At 40.6% G+C, this 23,439-nt stretch overlaps 1 protein-coding gene across 4 annotated transcripts in view; it reads left to right on the top strand.

The window, feature by feature from the left end:
* polr3g (polymerase (RNA) III (DNA directed) polypeptide G) overlaps window positions 1–19,430 on the top strand; it is a 43,083-nt gene extending 23,653 nt beyond the window's left edge. For 3 of the 4 annotated variants that reach the window (XM_073066751.1, XM_073066760.1, XM_073066743.1), the window contains exons 2-7: window positions 4,921–5,050; window positions 8,939–8,998; window positions 10,656–10,712; window positions 13,827–13,918; window positions 18,902–19,015; window positions 19,177–19,430. In XM_073066751.1, coding sequence (XP_072922852.1) covers window positions 4,921–5,050; window positions 8,939–8,998; window positions 10,656–10,712; window positions 13,827–13,918; window positions 18,902–19,015; window positions 19,177–19,260 — 537 coding nt within the window. In that variant the 3' untranslated portion in view covers window positions 19,261–19,430. The remainder of the gene's footprint in view (window positions 1–4,920; window positions 5,051–8,938; window positions 8,999–10,655; window positions 10,713–13,826; window positions 13,919–18,901; window positions 19,016–19,176) is intronic. The other variant, XM_073066769.1, reaches the window with a different exon arrangement.
* The last annotated feature ends 4,009 nt before the right edge of the window (window positions 19,431–23,439 follow it).

Below are 23,439 nucleotides of genomic sequence, written 5' to 3'. Positions count from 1 at the left end.
AAAGGATGTGCTGAAATCAGAGAGAGTTCAAAGGCGGTTCATGAAAAGTATTCCAGGATTGAATAGTTTGTCATATGAAGAGTGCTTGATGGCTCTAGGTCTGTATTCACTAGAGTTTAAAAGAATGAGGTGTGACCTAATTGAAACCTAATCAAATGGTGGACTTGGAGAAGATGTTTCCTATGGTGGGAGAGTTGGGGACTAGAGGACACAGTCTCAGAATAGAGGAGTGTCCTTTTAGAACAGATGAGGAGGAATTTCTTTAGTGGTGATTCTGTAGAATTCATTGCCACAGACAGCCGTGGAGGTCAAGTCTTTATGTACAGTATATTTAAGACAAAGGTTGATAGATTCTTGATTGTTTAGGGCATGAAGGGATACAGGGAGAAGGAGACTGGGTCTGAGAGGAAAATGGAATCAGCCATGATGAAATGGTGGAGCTGACTTGATTGGCCAAATAAATGGCTTAATTCAGTTCCTGTATCTTGTAGTCTTATTGTACGTAACAGTACTCTGTTATATATAATAATCCTTACATTAAAGTGCTGGATCCAATGACCAAACAGAAAATAAAAGATTCCAGGGTGGCCATCAGTTTTGTGGTAAAATTGAATGAACAAATGCCTCTTTGCCCTGTAATGTAAAACAGTTACTTCTAGCATCTCCAAGCCTGAATGCTTGAAACCGCAGTGAGCAAAACTGTTCTGAATTGTCTTGCTGCTAATTTCTCACCAACCATCAGTGACTAAACTCTGCCATTTGAACACAAGTGCTACCAATTGACACTATTTTAAAAACTATTCACTCTAAGCATGGTGTAGTGTCTAACGGCCGCACGAGCACCACTGACTCTAATTAGAAACTGTTCAGCAACAGTCTTCTGCCCCTATTAAGCAGCATAGTGCCCCCAAGAAACAAAGGGAATGTTCCTGCTATTTTCTTCATTAGTTTTTGCAAACAGGTATCTACCCCAATTAACTGGAATCCATTGTATTTGCATTCTGAAGTGTGATCCAATTGTAATCTCAACTCTGCATTTTAATCTGATTGCAGTAATCTTCATCCCTTTGTTTATCTAGAATCCGTCTTCCTCTATTTTAAAAGATATTCCAAGTCTGCCTACATTACTTATTCTGAGGAAGAGAATTCTAAAGATTCTCAAGCTCACGAGAGAACAAAATTTCACCTAGTCTTGGTTGGGCAACATTTCATTTAAAAAGAAATTACCCCTTACTTCCAGAATTCTTCCCCCCCCCCCCCCAACAGGGAACATCTTCTCATCTACTTTGCTAAAACATCTCTGCATCTGGTTTTTTAAATCAAATCCAGTCCAAATACCTACACTTTAGTGGATACAAAGTAAATTTATTATCAAAGTGTGTATATGTCACCTTGAGGTGCACCGCCCAACAATCCCTAATTTAATCCTAGCCAAGTCACAGGACCTAGGATAGGGGAAGGGGAGGGGGAGGGAATTACCGGAAATTGGAGAATTCAATGTACATACCACCAGGCTGGAGGCTACCCAGACGGTAGATGAGGTGTTGCTCCTCCAACCTGAGTTTGGCCTCATCATGGCAGAAGAGGAGGCCATGTATGGACATATCTAGATAGGAATGAGAGGCAGAGTTGAAGTGGGTGGCAACCGGGAGGTCCTGTCTATTGTGACGGACGGAATGGAGGTGCTCGATGAAGCGGTCCCCCAATCTGCGTCGGGTCTCGCCGATGTAGAGGAGGCTGCATCGGGAGCACCGCAGTGATGGAATAGACGACTCCAGCAGACTCACAGGTGAAGTGTTGCCTCACCTGGAAGGATTGTCTGGGGCCCAGAATGGTGGTAAGGGGGGAGGTGTGGGGGCAGGTGTAGCATTTGCGCTTACAGGGTTAAGTGCCGGGCGGGAGTTCTGTGGGGAGGGACGTGTGGACCAGGTAGTCGCGGAGGGAATGATCCCTGCGAAAAGCTGAGAGGTAGGGAGGGAAAGATGTGCTGGGTGGTGGGGTCCTGTTGAAGGTGGCGGAAGTTGCGGAGGATAATGTGTTGGATCCGGAGGCTGGTGGGGTGGTAGGTGAGGACAAGGGGAACCCTGTCCCTGTTGTGGTGACGGGAGGATGGGTTAAGGGCTGAAGTGCGGGTGGTGGAGGAGATGCGGGTGAGGGCATCTTTGATGACGCCAGAAGGGAAACCACGATCCTGAAAGAAAGAGGACATTTGAGAAGTCCTGCAACGGAAAGCCTCATCCTGGGAGCAGATGCGGCGGAGACGGAGGAACTGGGAATAGGGAATGGCATTTTTGCATTGGGCAGGGTGGGAAGAGGTATAGTCAAGATAGTTATGGGAGTCAGTGGGTTTGTAGAAGATGTCAGTGGATAGTCTGTCTCCGGAGATGCAGACCGAGAGATCAAGAAAGGGGAGAGGAGTGTCCGAGATGGACCGAGTGAATTTAAGGGCTGGGTGGAAGCTAGAAGCAAAGTTGATGAAATTGACGAGCTCAGCATGGGTGCAGGAAGCAGCACCAATGTTGTCGTCGATGTAGCGAAGGAAAAGTTGGTTATGTGGAACAGTCTATGCTCCAAATCTATACTGGCACCACTCCACAACTTTTCTGCTGATGGCAGAGGTAAGAAGCTGTTCCTGAAACATTGAGTGTATGTCTTCAGGCTCCGGTATCTCCTCCTTGATGGTAGCAATGAGAAGAGGGCACATTCTGGGTGATGAGAATCCTTCATCATGGGTGCTGCCTTTTTGAGGCATCGCCTTTTGAAGATGTCTTAGATACTGGGGAGGCTAGTGGCAATGAAGTTGACCGAGTTTACAACTTCCTGCAGCTTTTTCGATCCTGTGCAGTGACTGCTTAAATTACAGTAAGAAATATGTATAACAATAAGTAAGCCACATATAAAGTACCAACAAAAAGAAAAAATAATGAGGCAGCATTCATGAGTTCATTGTCTGGTGTTCAATGCCTGGTAATGGGATGCGAGGTCTCTTTTTGGCAGCTCCCAGTTATTAACCATAGCTCCACAAACTGAAGAAAATCTGCACGTCTGTGTTTATTCATGCTTTGCTACATGCTTGAGTGCTCGGTGGTGGGTGTCGATGTTTTTTTTGCTGGTGGGGAAGTGGGGGGGGTTCGTTGCCTTGCTGCTTATTCATGGGAGGGGGGAGTTGGGGGAGCTTTGGGGCTCTAATGTTTAGCTGTCAATCATTCTTTGAGGCACTTCTGTTTTCATGTATGTATGCAAAGAAAAAGAATTTCAGGATATATATTGTATACATTTCGCTGACATTAAATGTACTTATTGACTTATTGAGATGCTGGTAGTCCAGAGCAACATGCACAAAATGCTGGAGGAGCTTCTCTACAGAAAAGAGTAGCCAGTCAACGTTTTGGGCCAAGACCCTTCATAGATATTGCCTGACCTGCTGAGTTCCTTCAGCACTTTGTGTATGTTACTCTGGATTTCCAAAATCTGCAGAATCTCTTGTGTTGTTAATTTATTGGGTGGCCAAGTTGTAACTTAAAACTATTTACAATTTGTGTTTATAACAAGCACAAAAGAACAGAGTATATTGTACCCAAAGTATTTGTTGACATTGTAAAAGGTAGATAGGAAGGAGATTGGAAGAGTGGGGGAAAAGGTCCTCTCACAGTGTGTATAACTTCATTATTCTTAGAAGGCAAGTTGTGAGACAAAGTGTGTGTAATAAAGGTATTTAAATAATGGGCAAGAGCTTGACAGGAGCTACAAGAGCCTCAGGTCCCACACCCATCAAGTTCAGGAACAGTTATTATCTTTCAACCATTATGCTCCTGAACCAGTGTGGATAACTTCACTCACCTCAACACTGAAGTGATTCCACAACCTATGTACTGTACAATTCATGTTCTCAGTATTGCACAGTTTGTCATCTTATGTACATTGTGGCTAGACAGTCTTTGTGTGTAGTTTCTCTTTGATTCTATTGTAAGTCCTTTTCTTCTGTGAATGCCTGCAAGGAAATGAATCTCAGAGCAGATTACATCATTGAATAATAAATTTCCTTTGAACTTTGCAGTTAATTTAGGAATTAAACATGAACTGTGAGGTTATGGAGTTTAATAAACAGAATAACAAAGTAAGGTGTTGGAGTTTGGAGTTCAAACCCAGTGTCCTCTAAAAGGAGTTTGTATGTCCTCCCCGTGGAATATGTGGGTTTTCCCTAGGTGCTCAGATAAGATTGGTTAGACATGACCTAGCACACATGAAGCCATGCTGATTATCCTTAATTAGTCCAGTCCATGTCTATCCAAATACTTGTATATCCAGTCCCTTAGAATATCTTCCAATAATTAAAATTGATACCTGTACCCAGCTGGAAGCACGAGAAGAGTTTATTTGTCATGTAGGCTGGGAAAACACTAGATCCCTTTTTTTTTAACAAAACTAAATCAGTGATATAATTAAATTAATGTTACAATTAGTGTAATTAAGTGGTCAACAAAAAAGATCACTCTAGCTCAACTACTTTCAATTAGACTAAACTGAACTATACTCATTTGCTTCTACAGTGGTCCAACCCATGTGACAAATTATCCAGAATAAGCAGGCAACACAAATTAAGATCAGATCCATGCCTCCTACAAGGTGACTCTCACAGGAAATGATAAAATAGTGGTGGTTGGAAGTGTGGAGGGGTGGGCTAGTGGGTGGAGATATTGATCAGCCTTACTGCCTGGGGAAGTAATTGTTTTTGAGTCTGGTGGTCCTGGTGTGGATGCTACACAGACTCCTCCCCTATAGCATAGGCAAACAGTCCATGAGCAGAGTGGGTGGGATCCTTCTTGATGTTTGTTTGGATCAATAATGTACTTGTCTAGTTTCAGTTGTTATTTCCTAATGTACTTGCGCTGTATGATAATCTACATTACCGATCTGTAGCCCACAGAATTTAAGCCTGTCCCCTTGAATACAGGGGAAGATGTGAACTATATCCTAGCCTTGAAGCAGGAGTTAAGGGGAGCCTGCAAGAAGCTGCCTTACTACATTGAAGCTGCTATTGATAAAAAAGGTAAGAAGATTCAAGATTGTTCAATGTCATTTCTAGTTCACAAGTGTAAAGGGGAACAAAATAATTGTTACTCCAGATCCGTGCAGCACAAACAGCACAAGATAAAAATACAATAATAATTTAAAAACAGGATAGATATAAATAGATAAGATAGCTTGTATACGTTGATTGTATGTCTGTACATAAGGTGACTGACAGGAAGTAATAAAGTAGTGGTGGAGTTAGTGGATGGAGGTGTTGATCAGCCTTACTGCTTGGGGACAGTAACTGTTGTTGAGTCTAGTAGTCCTGGTGTGGATGCTACGTAGGTTCCTCCCCTATAGCACTGGGCAAACAGTCCATGAGCAGGGTGGGTGGGATTCTTAATGTTACTGGCCTTGTTCTGGCACCTTTCTGTATATATATATATGTCCTTGGTAGGTAGGCTAGTGCTGGTGATGCGTTGGGCAGCTCTGAGGACCTGTTGTAGAGCCTTCCTGTCGGCCATAGTTAAATTTTCATGCCAAGGAGTGATGCAACTTGTTAGGTTGTGCATCTGTGGAATGAAGCAATGAAATTGGGGTAAAAATGCTTACATTTTAAATCATAATACATTTTCACATGAACTAGGAGAGTTTATAGAATTACAATCAGTATTATTATCTCTGGTGTATGTGAAATTCGTTGTTTTGCGACAGCAGTGTAGTGGAAAGACAAGAACTTACTATAATACATTTTCTGTGGACTCTTTCTACACTTCTCACTGCCTCAGTACAGCAGCCAGCAGAATGAAATACCCCAACTACCCCAGACATTCTCTCTTCTCCCTCCTCCTGTAGGCAGAAGATAAAAAATCAGGAAAGCATGCACCACCAGGCTCAAGGACAGCTTCTGTCCCAGTGTTCTCAGACTCTCGAATGGACCTCTTGTTATGATCTTGCTCTTTACTGTTTACCTGCACTGCGCTCTCTCTCCAGCTTTTACACTTTATTTTAATTATTTTTATTTAGAGGTACAGTGTGGAACAGGCCCTTCAAGTTGCACCGCCCCGTAACCCCCAATTTAACCCTAGCCTCTAATCAGAGGACAATTTTAAATGACCAATTATCCTACTAACTGGTATGTCTTTGGACAGTGGGAGGAATCCAGAGCATCTGAAGGAAATCCACACGTTCCACGGGGACAATATACAAACTCCTTACAGAATCACTGAGATAGAGCTCTGAACTGTGATGCTCTGAGCTGTAATAGTGTTGTGGTAACCGCTACACTGTGGTGCCAGTACATTTATCCTGCATCGTCATTGTTTTGCCTTGTTCTATCTCAATGCATTGTGTAATAATTTTATCTGTATGAACGGTATACAAGTTCTTGTGTAGCCTGGCAATACTTGGATTTCTGATTCTCTCTGATCTAAATCCCAGCCATGAATTGGTCTCACACATGGTTCACAATCCAGACCCAGTCTTGGCCACACTCAGGAACTGTGGCTTCACACCCAAATTGTTCTCTAGGCCTCTGCTCACTTTCCCATCTAATGCGTTAGCCAGATGCTAGGCTGGCAGAATTTCTGACAATCTGATCTCAGATTACTGCAGGGGGTGACCAAGGCCCTCTATCATTGTCATGGGGAGTACATGGTGTCCAGGAGAGGTAACACCCCTGGTGAAGGGGCTTGTAGTGTCCAATCTGAGGCAGCTTTCTCACCATTGGTCCCCACAGACACTCGACTCTCGCCTGTGGCTCCAAATATCAGTTTGTGTGTGACAGCAGCCACACCCGCGGTACACCTCTTTGACAGGCCGGCTAAACCGGGCGACGATAGCTGGAGAGTCCCGTGCCCCAGGTGGATGAGATCAATCATCGGGAAGGCAGTTCCGCAACGCTCAGTGGAGAGCGAAGTGCGTGACGAGGCACAGAAGACGTCACGGTCGTCCATTGTAACCAAGGAAGACTGCAGTGTGGGACCACTGGACCCAGACTTCCGAGGTCCAGAGGGTGGAACTTCTCCACTTTAAAAACTCGGATGTGATGGACAACCACCACCACTGTAGTATTTTTTGACAGAATCAGAGCTGTTAGTGTGACGCTATTACAGCATTTTGGAGTTTGCAGTCCAACACAAAGAGTTTGTACGTTCTCCCTGTGAACTGTGGGTTTTCTCCGGGTGCTCCTGTTTCCTCCCACAGTCCAAAGGTGCTCCAGTTAGTAGGTTAATTGTTCACTGGAAATTGACCTGTGATTGGTCTAGGGTTAAATCGATGGGGTGCTGGGCAGGGCAGCTCGTCGGACCAGAAGGACCTGTAATGCATTGTACCTCTAAATATATAAATACAATATGCGCTTCTTGTCATTGTTCTTGTGTTCTGTGTTGTTCTGCTGAACATATGGCATGCTGTGTTGGTGCTGGAAAGTGTGGTGACACTCTTGGGCTGCCCCCATCACATCGTTAGTTTGTGTTGGTTGTTAGAGGAAATGATGCATTTCACTATATTTTGATATACCTGTGATAAATAAATGAATATGAATTGTAACTGCATCAGTCCAGTAACTGGTTTGTAGCTCCATACATCACAGTAGTGTAATGCTGTAAGATAGAGGCTCAACTCCCGTCACTCTCTGTAAGGGGTTTGTACGATCTCCCTGTGACCACGTGGCTTTCCCCTCAGTGCTCTGGTTTCCTCCCACAGTCCAAAGACGTTCAGTTTACCATTAGTAAGTTGTGGAAATGCAATGTTGGTGCTAGAATCATGGGGACACTTGGGCTGATCCTCGGTGATTTGGTGTAAATGATTCATTTCACTGTATGTTGATGTTGATGTGACAAGTAAAGCTGATTTTTTCTGGTTTTGTGTTTTCATTTCATTACCATTATGGTTGGCAAGTAAAAGTAAGTTGACACTCCAAAATCAGAATCAGAATCAGGTTTATTATCACTGATGTGTAGAGTGAAGTTGTTGTTTTGCGGCAGCATTACAGGGTAGGCATAAGTGACAACAAAAAAAAATTAAATAATGCAGAAAAGGCATAATGAGATAGTGTTCATGGCCCATTCTAAAATCTGATGGTGGAGGGGAAGAAGCTGTTTCTAAAACATTGAGTGTGTGTCTTCAGGCTCCTGTGCCTCCTCCCTGATGGTAGTAATGAGAAGAGGGCACGTCCTCGGTGATGAGAGTGGTTGGATTTTGATGTTTAAATCCAAGGTTCTTTCAGGAAAGAGGCATAAAACTTGTTGCTTCATGATTGTTTTATTAAGCATTAACAGAACAAAGGGAAATCAAAATGGGTAGAGAAGGAGGTCTACTAAGTGAATGGAGAGACAAAAGAACTAAGATTAAAATGCTAAAAAGATGGTGCCCAGCATAAGCAGCTCTTTTACACCCATCAAATTGGAAAATTACATTCAAATTTGTAGCTAAGAGATAACGAATCAAATAATTATTTGATTTTATTATAGCTCTTATTCAAATAATGCAGAGCAAAGAAGCTTTTCAGAATCATACCAGAGCTATAGCAATATAACCATCAGGGGACACATTGAACTTGCTTATACAAATTGTCACCACTAGGAAGCATAATAAGCAGTTACTTGTATAAAAGTAATTACATAAAATATCAGCAGGTAATTGTTAAACTGCAAAGAAAATAATAATTAAACTGTCTAATCCAACAGGGTCCTCAATGATGTATTGCTATAATATTTTGACAGCATTGAAGGTTGATTTTGTATATTTTTAATTTCATATTCCAGCATGAGTAATGTAATACAGGATGAAGATGTAATCATTTCTTAAACAATCACTACTAAAAGCTGATTATGACCATAAATGATTCCACTGTACTATATTGTTGTGAAGCAGCTTTGAAAAATTGTGAAATGCAGTTTTGAAAGATATTTCTTCAATATAGATATTGAAAGGTATACTCAGAAGTATACGGAAAAGAATGGCGCCAAGAAATGGACACCAGGTAAGTAGAGATTAATTTGTTAATGAATATTGATAGGCTCAGTCTACCCCAAAGTGATCTGTTGATTTACACGAATGTCTAAAATACTCAATATGTTTTGGATACACTTTATTTATACTGGCATAACTCCATCCATTACTATTATAGAACCTGACTAATCATGTGTTTTCTCTAGCTTTTGGTAATTTCTCCCACCTCCTCCTCTTTTTCCATTTCCCATTCTAATTTCCCTCTCATCCCTTCCCTTCTCACCTGTCCATTACTTCCCTCTGGTGCCCCTCCTGCTTCCCTATCTCTCATGGTCCACTCTCCTCTCCTATCAGATTCCTTCTTCTTTTCCACCTATCACCTCCCAGTTTCTTATTTCATCCCCTCCCCCACCCAGCCTCCTTCCCTTTCACCTGCTCTCACCTATCACTTGACAGTTTGTAATCCTTCCCCTTCTTCCACCTTCTTATCTTGGCTTCTGCCTCCTTCCTTTCCAGCCCTAATGAAGGGTTTGGACTGAAGGATCAACTGTTTATTCTCTTCTATAGATGCTGTCTGACTTATTGAGTTCCTCCAGCATGTTGTGTGTGTTACTCAGGATTTCTAAAATCTGCAGAATCTCTTGTGATTATGTTAGTATTCATCTGTATTACTTTATTACAAAAGTGCAAAAGCATTCATATGGCTATTAAATAGCATAGCAGTTAACGTGACACCATTACAGCTCGGGTGTCGGAGTTCAATTCTAATGTCCTCGATGAGGGGTCTGTACATCCTCCTGTGGAATGCACAGGTTTCCTCCCACATTCACTGCAGGTTTGGGTCAGTGCGTTTTGGAGATGCCATGTTGACACTGGAAACATGGCAACTCTTGTGGCTGCCCCAGCACAATCTTCGGGCTGTGCTGGCCAGTGACACAAATAACGCATTGCACTGTCTGTTCTGATGTTTCGATGTACACATGACAAATAGAGCTTATCTTTAATGTTTATAAAACAGACTGTTTCCATCCTTGTCTCTTCTCATCTCTATATGAACATAAGAAATAGGAACAGGAGCAGGCCATCCGGCCCATTGAGCCTGCCCCGCCATTCAGTAAGATCATAGCTGATCTGTCCGTAAACTCAGCTCCATCTACCTGCCTTTTCCCCATAACCCTTAATTCTCCTATTACGTAAAAATCTGTGTATCTGTATCTTAAATATATTCAGTGAATCATCTCCATCCTAAATCTTCTCCCCTGAATCTTGAGGCAATGTCCCCTAGTTCTAGTCTCACCTACCAATGGAAACAACTTTCCTATTTTATCTATCCCTTTCAAAATTTTGAATGTTTCTATAAGATCCCCAGTCTGCTATGGAAACACCTGAAGCTTCCATCTCCCTCCAGAAAAGACTGTTTGATTGGCTTTGTGGCCTAGGTCTAGATCTAACACAGATCATTACATTTTCAGCACTTTGGAAAGAAATACTAATCGTTTTCCCAGTCCTTGGTAGTGTTTTACATAGGAGAGTATCATTTATGTTGTGCTAGTATCTGACACCACCCTCCATTGAGAAATGTATGGACACAGTCCCACTTAGCAAATTTAGACTAAAACTTTAGAGCTTGACCATCACTTCTTATGTGGTTTTTGCTGACGTCTGTTAATTTATATGTAAATTTACAGATTGGAGAAGACTTCCGAGGGAGCTAAAGCCAAGAATTAAAACGCCAAAAAAAGCAAGTAAGTGTTCTCTAATCTTAGGTTTGGTGTGTACATATTGCTGATTTTGATTTTTTTAGCTAAGCTTCCACAAAAGTGTTTAACATTCTACTGAAACTAGAACTGTTAGGGTTACTGTGACTCTATTACAGCTTGGGGCATTGGGAGTTTGGATTTCAATCCCTGGGAGTCTTTGTACATCCTCCCTGTTGAATGTGAGTGTTTTCTCCGGGTGCTCTAGTTTGCTCCCTCATCCAAAGACGTGCTGTGTCTGTATTGGCCATTGTGACTTATCCCTTGATCAGATTCTGGTTAAATCGGGATTGTCAGGAGTTGCTGGGGTGGTTTAGCTCGAAGGCCCGAAGGGCCGACTCTGCACTGCATCTCTAAACCCAATGGTTTTCTTTTTGTTTTTTTTCAGTTAGTAGGGTTTTTTTAGTTAGTTAGTAGAGATTCGTTTTTTTACCTTTTTCAAAAAAAAATTCTTAACACTTTATTTTTTTCTTATTATTATTGATATGTTGCTTAGTTTGTTAATCAGTTATCTGCTAATTTAATTTATTGTACATAATGACATATTGACTTTGTAACGTTCTCGCTCGGGTGTAACGGACCCGAATTAAACGTCGAGGTAAACCGGAGTCAATGAAAACAAGGTCGCAGTAAGATTAACCATTTACTGTTCACTCTTCACATTAACGTATGGTGAAAACTGTTGATAAAACAATATAAGATTGGTACAGTGTTTGTTTCCTTCTAAATATCACATTTACATTGTGAATACTTGCAAAGGTAAAACTACAATAACTACATTACATTAAAGTGCAGCATACAGTCAGAATCTAGCTGCTCCATTGGCTGCTTTAAATACACTTCAATACAAACTATCCCGACTCTTTAACTAACGAAAACATAAACCTTATCGACCGTCGTTACTTTTAACAGAATCGGCGTTAACATTTTAACTCAACATATCGATTATCTAATGACTTACAGCGTTGCTTTCACTGTGTCTTTGGTGCGTAGAGAAAACTTAACCAGCGCTGTGGCGCCACATGTGAGCGACCCCCACCCTTGCGTTTATCCCAAACCGGTATTTTCCCACAAGATGCGGCAAACCCGGATGTGACGTCATCGCAGCCGCAATATATTACAGACAAATAAATTGACTTAAACAATCCTAACTTTAACTAAAAAATGCTAACAAATTACTAAGCGAAAATATTATAAACTAAATAACTGCCCTAAAGGCAGCACAGACTTAATGTATTTTTTATCTTCAATAATAATTAATAAAAAGATTTTAAAATGAAATAAAACATAAATAAAGTAAATTGCTGTGCCTATCGTCTTAATCAGTCAGGTCTGTTATCACCAGCACGTGACATGATATTTGTTAACTTAGCAGCAGCAGTTCAATGCAATACATAAGCTAGCAGAGAAAAAAAAAGTAAAATAAAAAATAATAAGTACATAAATCAGTTCCGTATATTGAATAGATTTTTTAAAATGTGCAAAAACAGAAATACTGTACTATATTTTTTTTAAGTGAGGCAGTGTCCAAAGATTCAATGTCCATTTAGGAATCGGATGGCAGAGGGGAAGAAGCTGTTCCTGAATCACTGAGTGTGTGCCTTCAGGCTTCTGTACCCTCCTACCTGATAGTAACAGTGAGAAAAGGGCATGCCCTGGGTGCTGGGGGTCCTTAATAATGGACACCGCCTTTCTGAGACGCTGCTCCTTGAAGATGTCCTGGGTACTTTGTAGGCTGGTACCCAAGATGGAGGTTAATTAGATTTACAAACTTCTGCAGCTTCTTTCCATCCTGTGCAGTAGCCCCTCCATACCAGACAGTGATGCAGCCTGTCAGAATGCTCTCCACGGTACAACTATAGAAGTTTTTGAGTGTATTTGTTGACATGCCAAATCTCTTCAAACTCCTAATAAAGTATAGCCACTGTCTTGCCTTCTTTATAACTACATTGATATGTTGGGACCAGGTTAGATCCTCAGATCTTGACACCCAGGAACTTGAAACTGCTCACTCTCTCCACTTCTGATCCCTCTATAGGGATTGGAATGTGTTCCTTTGTCTTACCCTTCCTGAAGTCCACAATCAGCTCTTTCGTCTTACTGAAGTTGAGTGCCAGGTTGTTGCTGTGGCACCACTCCACTAGTTGGTATATCTCACTCCTGTACTCACTCCTATATCTCACCACCACCTGAGATTCTACCAACAATGGTTGTATCGTCAGCAAATTTATGGATAGTATTTGAGCTATGCCTAGCCACACAGTCACGTGTATATAGAGAGTAGAGCAATGGGCTAAGCACACACCCCGAGGTGCGCCAGTGTTGATCGTCAGCGAGGAGGAGATGTTATCACCAATCCACACAGATTGTGGTCTTCTGGTTAGGAAGTCAAGGATCCAGTTGCAGAGGGAGGTACAGAGGCCCAGGTTCTGCAATTTCTCAATCAGGATTGTCGGAATGATGGTATTAAATGCTGAACTATATTGATGAACAGCATCCTGACGTAGGTGTTTGTGTTTCCAGGTGGTCTAAAGCCATGTGAAGAGCCATTGAGATTGCATCTGCCGTTGATCTATTGTGGCGATAGGCAAACTGCAATGGATCCAGGTCATTGCTGAGGCAGGAGTTCAGTCTAGTCATGACTAACCCCTCAAAGCATTTCATCACTGTCGATGTGAGTGCTACCGGGTGATAGTCATTAAGGCAGCCCACGTTATTCTTCTTTGGCACTGGTATAATTGTTGCCTTTTTGAAGCGAGTGGGAACTTCCACCCATTGCAGTGAGAGGTTGAAAATGTCCTTGAATTCTCCTGCTAGTTGGTTGACATAGGTTTTCATTGGGACATTCTGCCTTGCGAGGGTTCACTCTCTTTAAAGACAGCCTAACATCAGCCTTTGAGACGGAGATCACAGGGTTATCAGATGCAGCAGGGATCTTCACAGCTGTAGTTGTGTTCTTCCTTTCAAAGCGGGCATAGAAGGCGTTAAGTTCATCTGGTAGTGAAGCATCACTGGCCTTCATGCTATTGGGTAACTTTTTAAAAAATATTAGTGGAACAGGCTTCTAATTATTACTTTCTGGACTATATTTTCTTTTTGCAGGAACTGTCACAAATGTACCCACAGTGTCCATAACGAAGAGTCCTGAAGTTGTGGTTGACAAATCTAATGAGGATGTAATCCAAAAACTGCAGGTGAGTGTCGCTCTGCTTTATAATTTTTACATCTTGATTTTGGCATTTTGCAATTATCTGAAGCATTCTAAGCCTTGGCCTAGACAGTTCAGAAATAAAGTTAAAAGTGATTTTTGTATTTGTACTTTATCCGCTCTGATTGCTACATTCCTATATTTAGTGCATTTTAAATTTCCCCTCTGGCACCATTGACTGCTGAGATATGAAGGTCTGGAATTGTCTTTAAAAAAAAGTTTCTTTCTTGTTTAATACAAATGTTAAAACCCATTTTCTTAACTAGGCCTGTTGTAACGTTTTTGTTTTGGTTCCTTGGGTCAGATTTGTTTGATCTGACTGCCTTGCATTTGGAGAGGAGGCCTCTATGACAGGCGGTTAAAACATCTCAGCACATCACCGCACCAGCCTCCCACCATCAAGGATATATTTATACAGAAAGATACCTGAGAAAGGCCAGCAATATCATCAAGGAACTCAGCCACCCTGCTTACGGACTTTGTCCCACTCCCATCAGAGTGCACTGAGAGAAGAGGTTACGTTATTTATGGAAGCCTTTGATCTAGCAAGCTGTTAGGAAAACTAAGTTAGTTAAAATGCAGTGGATAAGATAGGCTGATAGCAGGGCCTGGCCTGAACCAGAGTTTGGTAATATGTAGTTTCATTCTTGTTGGCCGGTGTCACTGGATCAAAGTGACTTGTTACTTGACTAGTACTCCAGGTGCTGGTATGATTATCTGCCCAAAGAGAATATAAATGTGAATATGGTAATTTCTGACCTTCACCCTTTAACAATATCGAGAAATGATCAAATAGTCAAAGCCCAGAAATGATCCTTGTAACACTCCACTAAAATAACCCATCCATCTCAAACTAACCCATTTATTCCATATTTCTATTTCTATCTGTTGACAAGAGCCCTTATTTTGCACATTATTTTGAATTGTATCCATTAATAAACAGTTTAAAAGTTTTCAAGGATTTTCCTCTTTCCATAAAATCATGTTGGCTTTACTCAGTCATAATGTTCTTCCATTTTTAGCCTGCCTAGACTTCCCCCGGGTGCCCCATGGTCCACTCTCCCATATCAGATTCCTTCTCCAGCCCTATACCTTTTCCACTTATTACCAGCCAGCTTCTTACTTTTCCCCCACCCACCTGGCTACACCTATCATCTTCTACCATGTTTTCCTTCCCCTTCCCCAATCCTCTTATTCTGCCTTCTATCTCCTTCCTTTCCAGTCCTGATGAAGGATCTCAGCCCAAAATGTCGACTGGTTATTCATTTCCATAGGTACTGCCTGACCTGCTGAGTTCCTCCCGGATTTAAGTGTGTTATTCCATTTGTAGCCAGAGTTTGAACAATCTGCAAATGAGAGGTATCACACTAATTAGTCCCTCATTCCCTATTTACTCTCCTCATTTTCTTAGGAAGCTGTTTACATTTGTTTCCTTCCAATCTTTAAGGTCTGCTCTAGAATTAGGGAAATTTCAGAAAATAATCAATAATGCATCCAAAATGTCTGCATCACCTCCTTTAGAGCCTTACAGTGTAGACTGCCGGGCACTGGGAGAGCCTGGGATCGGTGTTTTGTTTCCTGGAAGAAAACCTGTTGCACAAAATCATTCTAATCTCTGGAGCTCTCAGTCCACACCACGTTACATTTCTTATAACTATCCAAGTTGAGACCACAGTGTTGTTTTAAATGCCTTACAAATTCAAATCTACTCTAATTAAGTAATTGCAATGTTTGAACATTTGCAATTTAGTAATTTTTAAAGTAAGGCTATTTAGTGCTCCATAAATTTGATAAAGCTCCATTTATTAAGTTGGTTACATTTTTTTCTCTAGCAGTTTATAAATGTCCTTGTACTGTCGTTTCAGAAATAGTCTAGTTGTTCTTGGATGTACTGAACCATGGAAAGTACTCTAGCCGATTGCATCACCGTCTGATATGTATGTGTGGGGGGGGGGGGGGCACGCTGCACAGGATCAGAAAAATCTGCAGAAATTTGCAACCTCAATCAGCTCCATCACGGGCACTAGCAACCTGAGCATCAAGGATATCTTTAAAATGGCAGCATCCATCATTAAGGACCCCATCAGCCAGGACATGCCCTGGTCTCATTACTACCATATAGGAGGAGGTACAGAAGCCTGAAGACCCACACTCAATGTTTTGGCAACAGCTTCTTCCCCCTCTGCCAACAGATTTCTGAACGGTTTATAAACCCATAAACACTACCTCACTATTTTTGTGGAGGGGGTTACACAACATATTTAATATTTTTTAAACATTTCTTATTTACATTATTTTACACACTGCTGCCATAGAACAACAAATTTCAAGACGTATGTCAGTGATATTGATTCTTATTCAAATTAAGGTTCAGGTTTTTAATTTAAAACCCTGTCCCTTTCTTGCTTTGCAAAATATGAACCACTATTTTCCTTCATTTGTTCTACAGCAGACTGTGAACTGTTTGCTTTTCCCACGTCCTTTCCACAATTTGTTCCATCCCTTTTTATCAGCAGACGGCTCCTGGTCACGACTGCAAAAAAAGCGTCCACATTCCTTTCATAGTATTTTCCGGCATTCCCTGCCTCCTCCGAGTCATTAAACACTGGTCACATTTGCTATTGTCTCTTCCATGAATGATCTGTTGTATTCGTTGAGAAAATCATCAGCACTAGATTTTGTTTAGCAGTCAGGACGTTTTCAATAAACAATAGTTGATGTGATAAGTAACAGTTTAAAGACTCTATTGATGCTTCAGACTGATCTGTGTGAAGTATGTAATTTAGCACTAGAGCTCAATAGAACCTAGAGCTGCCTTTACTGAGTAAATGAATTATCTTTGTTCTCTGAACCTTGACCGTCTTCACTATTGTCTGTAGCCTGTCTACTCAATGTCTACTCGAAAGAGCCCGGGGTGGGGGGGGGGGGGTAGGGGTGTGGTTAACCAGGAGGCTGCCTGGTTTCGAGGGCATGCGCTATCGTGACAGGCTAAACAAGCTTGGGTTGTTTTCTTTGGACTGTCAGGGGCTGAGGGGAGATCTGATTAGAGGTTTATAGGATTATGGGAGGCATAGATAGAGTAGACAGGGAGTATCTGTTTCCCAGGGTAAAAATGTCTAATACCGGAGGTGAGAGGGGATGTGATGATTAAGTTTTTTTTTACTCTTGACTTGTGGGTGCCTGGATATGGACATTGTGTAGATCAGAGGGATTCTGATTCAGTTTTTGGGGTTCTTAAATTTTACTTTTAAGCTGGTTCAGCACAACATTGTTGGCCAAACAGCCTGTTCCTGTATTGTACCGTTCTATGTATAAAGTTTTCAATGTTCTGCTGACATTACTTTTCAGAATCAGAATCAGGTTTATTACTATTATTGAGATCTGTCATGAAATTTGTTTTGCAGCTGCTGTACTGTGCAATGCATAAAAGCAGTCAAATACAGTATAGATGCACTTTCAAGGATTCTCCATCTCATGTTCTCAATATTTATTTGTTTGTATTTGAATACTTTATCTTTCACACATTGGTTGGTTGTTCTTTTGGGTGCGGTCTTTCATTGATTCTATCATGTTTCTTGTATTTACAGTGATTGCCTGCAAAAAAAAAGTATCTCAGGATTGTAAATGGTGACATATAACTTAGATAATAAATTTACTTTGAATTAATGCATTACATTAAGAATATATTTAAAAATGCAAAAAGAGAGCATAATAGTGCAGCGGTGTTTACAGGTTCACAGACTGTTCAGAAATCTGATGGCAGAGGAAAAGAAGCTGTTGATAAAATGTTGAGTACATCTTTGGGCTCCTGTACCACCTAGTTGATGCTAGTAATGAAAAGGAGAGGGCCCTTCATGATGAATGCCCCTTCTTGAGGCTTTGTCTTTTGAAGCTATCCTCGATGGTGGAGAGTTTAGTGCCGTGATGGAGCTGGCTGTGTTTACAACCGTCTGACACTTCGTCCAATTCTGTGTACCGGTATTTACAACCAATCAGAATACTCTCCATGGTACAACCATAGTAATTTGCTAGAGTCTTTGCCCGAAACTTCTAGTGAAATATATAGCTGTTGTCGTAGTAATTGCATCAATATGTTGGGCCCAGGATAGATCCTCGAAGATGTTGACACCCAGGAACTAGAAGCTGCTCACCCTTTCCACTGCGAGTTGATAGATGCGTTTTGAGCTGTGCCTAGACACTTTGTTGGATTTTAAAATTTCTAGCTGTCATTAAATTTAAGGAGGCAAACAATTCCTTGCATAGTAACATAGGTAGAGTTTTCTTTGATTGAAAAGGTTAACTTGCAGGTTGAGTCAATAATAATAAAATCAAATGGAATGTTAGCATTCATTTCAAGAGGACTAGAATTTGGAAGCAGGGATGTAATGCTGAGACTTCATAAGGCATTGGTCAGACCACACCTTAGAGTATTGTGAGCAGTTTCGGGCCCCTTATCTAAGAAAGGATGTGCTGGCTCTGGAGAGAGTCAGGAGATTCACTAGAATTATTGTGGTAATGAAAGGGTTAACGTATAAGGTTTGATGGCTCTGGGCCTGTAGTCACTGGAATTTAGAAGAATGGGGAGGATCTTCTTGAAACCTATTGAATATTGGAAGGCCTAGATAGAGTAGATGTGGAGAGAGTGTTTCCTATAATGGGGAAATTTAAGACCAGAGGGCACAGCTCAGAATAGAGGGATGTCCATTTAGAACAGAGATGAAGAGGAATTTCTTTAGCCAGAGGGTGGTGAATTTGTGGAATTCATTGCCACAGACAGCTGTAGTGGCCAAGTCATTGAGTATATTTAAAGTGGAGGTTGATAGATTCTTGATTAGTCAGAGTGTCAAAGGTTATAATGAGAAGTCAGGTGAATGGGATTGAGAGGGATAGTAAATCAGCCATGATGGAATGGTAGAGCAGACTTGATGGCCCAAATGGCCTAATTCTTCAATGTTTTATGATCTTGTAGGATCTAGAGAAGAAAGACACAGAAAGTAAATCTGATGAAGAAACTGAAGAGAAGGAGAAAGAAGAAGATGAGAATGCTGAGAATGAAGAGTACAATGAGGAGGAATTTGAAGAGGTACAATATTTCCAGCATTCATTTAAACCAATTATTCGGATGTAATTTGTTAACAGTAAAGTAATGGGCCTGATTGTAAGACTATGTATTCTCTCTAGTGACCACAGCATGGGATTAGTACACATTCTTTGTAATCTGAAATCACTGCCTTTGCTTTTTAGGAAAATGATTATATTGCATCATACTTTGAAGATGGAGATGACTATGCAGCTAGCGACGATAATATGGACGAAGCTACATACTAGCAGTGCCTGGCATTCCATGTATATTAAACACTGAAATAATTCAATGATATTGTTACAATTATTTTAACTTCCCTTAGGTCACTTGTTTTGCATTTGTAAAGAAATCAAAAAAAATTCTTGTTTACAATGAAGATAACAGGGTCGTAAAGGAGCTAAAATGGGTAGCGGCACATCAGACATTCATTGGATAGTAATAGATCTTGGATTTTGCACTAATATCATAAATTATTATATAATTACACATGTCTTTTGAGGATAATCATGTTGCCAAAGTTATGTTGCAAAAATACTTCAGGGCACGTAGGGGTTAGTGCAGCATTATTCTAGCTCAGCGCTGGACTTTGGAGTTCAATTAGGGCAGTACGTTAGTGAGTGGTTAGCACAACGTTTTACTGTACAGCCAACCCAGGTTCAATTCCCGCTGCTGCCTGTAAGGAGTTTGTATGTTCTCCCATTGACTGCGTGAGTTTGCTCTGGGTGCTTCAGTTTCTTCACACTGTCCAAAGATGTATGGGTTGGTAGGTTAACTGGTTGTTGTAAATTGTTCTGTGATTAGGTGAGGTTTAAATCGGAAGTTTGCTGGGTGGCGTGGCTCAAAAGTCCAGAAAGGCCTACTCCACACTGTGCATCAATCAATAAATTAAATAAATAATTCCATTAAACTCTGTAAGAAAGCTTGTGCATTCTTCCCATGTGTGCACGGGTTTCCTCCGGGTGCTCCGGTTTCCTCCAAATTCCAAAGACATACCAGTTACTAGGTTAATTGGTCACTGTAAATTGTCCTGTGATTAGAGGCTCAGGTGAAATTGAGGGTTGCTGGGCAGCACAACTCATTGGGCTGGAGGTGATACATCTACAATGTATCTCTAAATAAATAAATAGAAACAGGCTTAAGATCCTAATGTGTAAGTTGGAAGTTAACAGGCTTGGGTGAATTTTTATGAACTATTTTTAAAGCAGGCATTGGTCATTATGAATTTAAGACCATTTCAATGGATGTACACTACCTTGGTGCTAATGCATATCTGGTTTCTTTATTGTTTCTGATTTCTTTGGCATGAATAATGCTCAAAGCAAAAAGTTTGAATAAAAACAGAAAATTCTGGAAATATGCAATGAGCTGGTGGGTATCCATGGAGAAAGAAACAGTTAGCATTTAGGTGTAATGGACTTCAGGTTTGAGTAAGACTGATTCATCTTGACTCAAGCTCTGAATGTTTCTGCTAGTCACCAGTTGAAAACGATTATCAAATGGATTATTATAAAGAAATACAATCATGTTTACAGAGCCTACTGCCTTCATTGCCTGTGTGTGTAACCTACCTCTTAAATTATTGTTGCACACGTAGGACTTTGGGTAATTCACATCTCCAACTTCACATCACATTTTCTATGCAATTGTTTATATATTGCATTAGGAAAAAATATCTTAAAATATTTTTCAAGAAAAAAGCAGTCCACTTCTTTCAGCATGATAATTCCTAATTCTCTAAGATTTGGCGCTTTTGTAGGGAACCCAGTGTTAATCCATACTCAGTGACCACTTCAAGGTTCGACGTGTTGTACATTCAGAGATGCTCTTTTGCACACCATTGTTGTAGCATGAGGTTATTTGAGTTACTGTTGCATTTCTGTCAGTTTGAACCAGCCTGGCCATTCTTCTCTGACCCCTCTCATTAATACACAGACCCTGCCACTCATTGGATGTTTTTTATTGTTTTTTTTTCACCACTCTCTGTAAACTGTAGAGACTGTTGTGTGTGAAAATCCTAGGAAATCATCAGTTCCTGAGATTCTCAAACCACCCCATCTGGCACAATCATTCCACGGTGAAATTAGATCACGTTTCTGAGCAGATGTACCTAATAAAATAGCCTCTGAGTGTATGTTGTGAACAGGAACATGGGGGGAAGTATTGTCCTGTCAAACAGCTGAACACCAAGTATTCATATTCAGATGGTAAGCCATATTCAGATTGTAAGCCATATTCAGATTGTAAGCCACTCAACCCAAAATTGTGCTAAGTCTATATAACATCATGGCGAAATCTGATCTTAACTTGATTTAGGATACTGCTGGTGACCTTTCACCTCTTTCCTGTCAAGTACCTCTATACCTCAGTCTTACCCAAACCCTTTGAGGAAGAAGGCTACAAAGACTGACAATGGCTTGAGAAATAAATCTTCACCTCATCTCTCTGCAACTGGAATGAGTGGTTTGGTAGTGTAGTGGTTAGAGCAAAACTCTTTACAGCACCAGCGATCACCAGTTTATTTCCCTCTGCTGTCTGAAAGAAGTTTGTATGTTCTCTCCGTCACCATGAGGTTTTCCTCACTAATTCCAAAGACGTACAGGTTAGAGGTAGTAAGCTCTGGGTATGTTATGTTGATACTTGTGAGCTGCCCCCAGCACATCCTCAGACTGTTGGTTGTTGATGCAAATGGTACATTTCACTGTATGTTTCAATATTTGATTTACATGTGTTCAAATAAAGCTAATCTTTCTTTTAACTGCAACTTAACTTGGCTCCAAACCTCAGGCAGTTGCAAGTGTGGCTGTTTTTGGTAAATTACCATATTGTGGTAATCAGAATGGAGTCATGTACTCCAAAGAGCGAATGACCTCAGCATCACCAACAATAGCTTGCTTCCTGCATTTACACGCTGTGTGTTTCTGTCAAAATGGTCAATTCTTCTGTAGGCTAGAATGACTTGGTGTTAATTCACAATTTTAATTCTCTTCCCAAGTCATATTTCCCAATTTTAAATACAGTGGATTCCAGTTAATTGGGATACATGAGAACCAGTACATTTTGACCCAATTAAGCAAATGCCACAATTAGCTGATCTTTCATGGAAATAGTTTAAAAAGATAAACTACCATTTAACTGGAGTAACAAATTATATTTTTAAAGCAAAGGTTCATTTATTATCAAAGTATACAACTCTAAAATTCTTCTTTTCCAGTTAGCCGTGAAACCAAGCAAGAAAAGAACAGTAGTACGAAATTAAATACAGAATAAATTAGAACACTACCAATATTACTACAGTACTATAAAACTCTATTTATTCCTAATAGTTATCAATGAAAGAATTCATCCAGTGTACATTGGTGTGTTCTTTTGATTGATGTTAAATGAACAAAATGAGTGCCTAGCGTACATAGACAATTCTTACAATTCTTATATTATCAATGATTGCATCCTCCAAATTTTCACTTTCATTATTGCATTCAAGATAATTGTCGTTCCTAATTCATTGAAGTAGTGAAGTCATTTTGTTAAAACTCCTGACCCTTTCTGACATCTCCAAGCCTGAATGCCTGAAACCACAGTGAGCAAAACAATTCTGAATTGTCTTACTGCTTGTTTCTCACCAAATATCAGTGACAAATATCACTGCTATTTGAATGCAAGCACACAAGACGGATGCTATTTTAAAAACTGTTGACTCAAAGCACAGTGTAGTGTCTTAATGGGCACACAAGTAGATGCGTCTGATGCTAGTTAGAAACTCTTTGACAACGGTCTCTTGCCCCAATTAAGCAGCATAGTGTCCCAAATAAATGAAGAGAATCTCAGCTATTTTCTCTACTTAGATCTTCTTCTTTAAGAGTTGTCTCAAATAAATGCTGCCCTGATTATCCAATGGCCCAATTAACTGGAATTCACTGTACGTTCACTTAATTATCCAAAGCACTTATACCTTCTCTTTATAACTGTTCTAACATGCAGTTATTTGAGTTACTGTCACCTTCCTGTCAGCTTGAGCCAGTCTGGCCATTCTCCTCTGGCCTCTCTCATTAATAAAGTCTATTTGCCTACATAACCAATGCTCAATAAATGTCTTTTTTCTATTTTCACGCCATTCTCTGTAAACTAGAGACTTGTGCGTGAAAGTTCCAGGAGAACAGAAGTTTCTGAGCTGCACAATCCACCCTGTCCTGGCACCAGCAATCATTCAAAAGTGGAAGTCACTTCGACCACACTTCTTCCTCATTCTAAACAACAATTGAACCTCTTGACCATCTCTGCATGCCTTTATGCATTGAGTTGCTGCCACATGATTGGCTGATTAGATATTGGCATTAACAAGTCAAAATAAGTGGCCACTTAATTATCTTTTAGTAAAATGCACTCTTCTACATAGAACAATTGAACAATTTTCTGGTTTGGAAAAT

Source organism: Hemitrygon akajei, chromosome 2 (assembly GCF_048418815.1).
Source record: "Hemitrygon akajei chromosome 2, sHemAka1.3, whole genome shotgun sequence".
Lineage (NCBI taxonomy): Eukaryota > Metazoa > Chordata > Chondrichthyes > Myliobatiformes > Dasyatidae > Hemitrygon > Hemitrygon akajei.
Note: the sequence above shows the minus strand (reverse complement) of the source record. Positions and strands in the feature narration are given on the sequence as shown.